The sequence below is a fragment of the Volvox carteri genome, assembly GCF_000143455.1.
Source record: "Volvox carteri f. nagariensis unplaced genomic scaffold VOLCAscaffold_12, whole genome shotgun sequence".
NCBI lineage: Eukaryota > Viridiplantae > Chlorophyta > Chlorophyceae > Chlamydomonadales > Volvocaceae > Volvox > Volvox carteri.
Genome location: NW_003307555.1, coordinates 10,230 through 12,069, shown reverse-complemented (window position 1 = coordinate 12,069; position 1,840 = coordinate 10,230). Strand labels below are relative to the sequence as shown.

The window sequence follows — 1,840 nt, the reverse complement described above, 5'->3', positions numbered from 1 at the left end:
GCATCATCATGTTACATCACATAGCCAGCTGGGGGTTCAGGAATGGTCTCAGCTCATTACTCATCCTTTGCCCCAAAGGTCCTTTCACATCCACCTGTGGCTGCGGAACGCCAAAACGTAAAGCCCTTTCCTTACTAACATCCTGCCACTGGGCCCCGGAACTCCCAGGCCCCGAAACTGCCAAATGACTCTGCAGCCCTGCCTTACAAGCCTTCAGTTTCTAGACCTCCTCCCTCTTTGCCGAAACCTGTGGCACTCTGTCTGCATCCAATACAGCGGTAAATCAGCAGGCGGCACAAAAGCCATCCTCTACAGACTGATGGCCAACACATACAGCAGCCATCTTCCCCAGCAGCATCTCCATCCTCAAAGCGGCTTGCGGCCACACATATCACAGGGCCACAGTCGCGCCAAATCTGAAAACTCATGACATCGGAAAAGCTGGAAGCTAACTGAAGTCGCCCAGTTTAATATCGTCAATGCGTCTGTGTCAGCTGCAGGTCGTTGCCGCCCTCACTGTCCCCCCCCGCAGCTACCACTTGCAGCACTTTAACCACCTCCGTCACAGAAGGGGTCAACAGCTGCGACCCCGCCGACCCTTCCGCAGTCACCCGCAGTACTGGAGCCACCGCCTGCCGTGAAGTATAGGAAGGGCAGTTGCGGTAGCGAAAGCGCAGGTAAGATGCAAAAGCGCTCGATAGTGATAGCAAGGGAGTCGGTCAGTTTGTGTACCAAGGGTGCTTGCAGAGCTAACAATCTTCTTACCCCGTCAGGGGAGTACACAATTCAGGTATCCTGCTCGGCGTGGTTGGGAAGTTGACAACCACCCAACCCACCTACCTGCCAGCCGCCCATGTCCAGGACTTTCTCCTTAAATAAGTGAGTCTGCCCAGGTTGCACAATGTATTCCTCCGTTATCTCCGTCTGCAGGCAAAACGTAACGGCGGGAGGCATCTTCAGTCAGTGCCTAACAAGCGAAATAAGACATCTCTCTTCAGAATAAATTGGCAACACATAGATAGATACGGATTGATTAAGGTCGATGCCGTTAAACTTCACGTCTGACGTCAGCCAAGGCTTGCGTAAGACAGCACCGAAAGAACGCAAGTGTCCCCACCTTGTCCTTATGGTTGTCAAAGGAAACTTTGAATGTTATAGGATGTTTGGTAGCATTGCGAGCCTCTACAGAGTCAACGCGTTTGGGTGGAGGCACCATTACTTGCGAGCCTTGTCCAAAATTACAAACTTATAACACTGGTGGCCGCTTCTCCATGAAAATCATATTTCCAATGTTTTGCATAGGTTGTAACATTATGTAGCACGACAAGAGCACAAGATGTTAAATGATGTACCAGCCGTACTGGCCAGCGAAATGTGGCCCCGCCCACAACGGATGCGTTGGGTAGTGGTAGGGGCAGGCGACGGCGGGAAGTGAATCAGGTTGCTCCGGTGCTGCACGTGCTTCTAGTCCACATCAGGACGGCAGGGGACTTCCCACGACAGTGAATGAGTACCGCCCTCACCTCAATTCACAAAAACGAGGACCCCAACATGCCGAGTAACTACCGGGGCATAGCGGTAGGGGGCGCCTTGGCGACTGCTACGCGCTTGTTGTGCTGGATAGGCTCATTCACATGCTCTATGGCATAAACACGTCTGTTACCGACCGTTTTCAACACTACCGTGGTTCATAAACCGAACCAACCGATTAACGATCGTTAAAGACACGTTACCCGGTCAGTTGGGTGAACTGTCAGTTGGGTGAACTGTCAGTTGGGTGAACGGTCAGTTGGGTGAACTGTCAGTTGGGTGAACGGTCAGTTGGGTGAACTGTCAGTTG

The 1,840-nt window shown here is 52.3% G+C and overlaps 1 protein-coding gene across 1 annotated transcript; it reads right to left on the bottom strand.

The window, feature by feature from the left end:
• VOLCADRAFT_104089 (uncharacterized protein) lies at positions 1-1,270 on the bottom strand. Its single transcript, XM_002948856.1, has 3 exons — positions 1,118-1,270; positions 841-924; positions 1-632 (listed from the first exon to the last, which is right to left on the bottom strand). Exons 1-3 carry the CDS (start codon positions 1,214-1,216, stop codon positions 477-479), a joined length of 339 nt encoding a protein of 112 aa, XP_002948902.1. The 5' UTR covers positions 1,217-1,270; the 3' UTR covers positions 1-476.
• Positions 1,271-1,840: the final 570 nt, after the last annotated feature.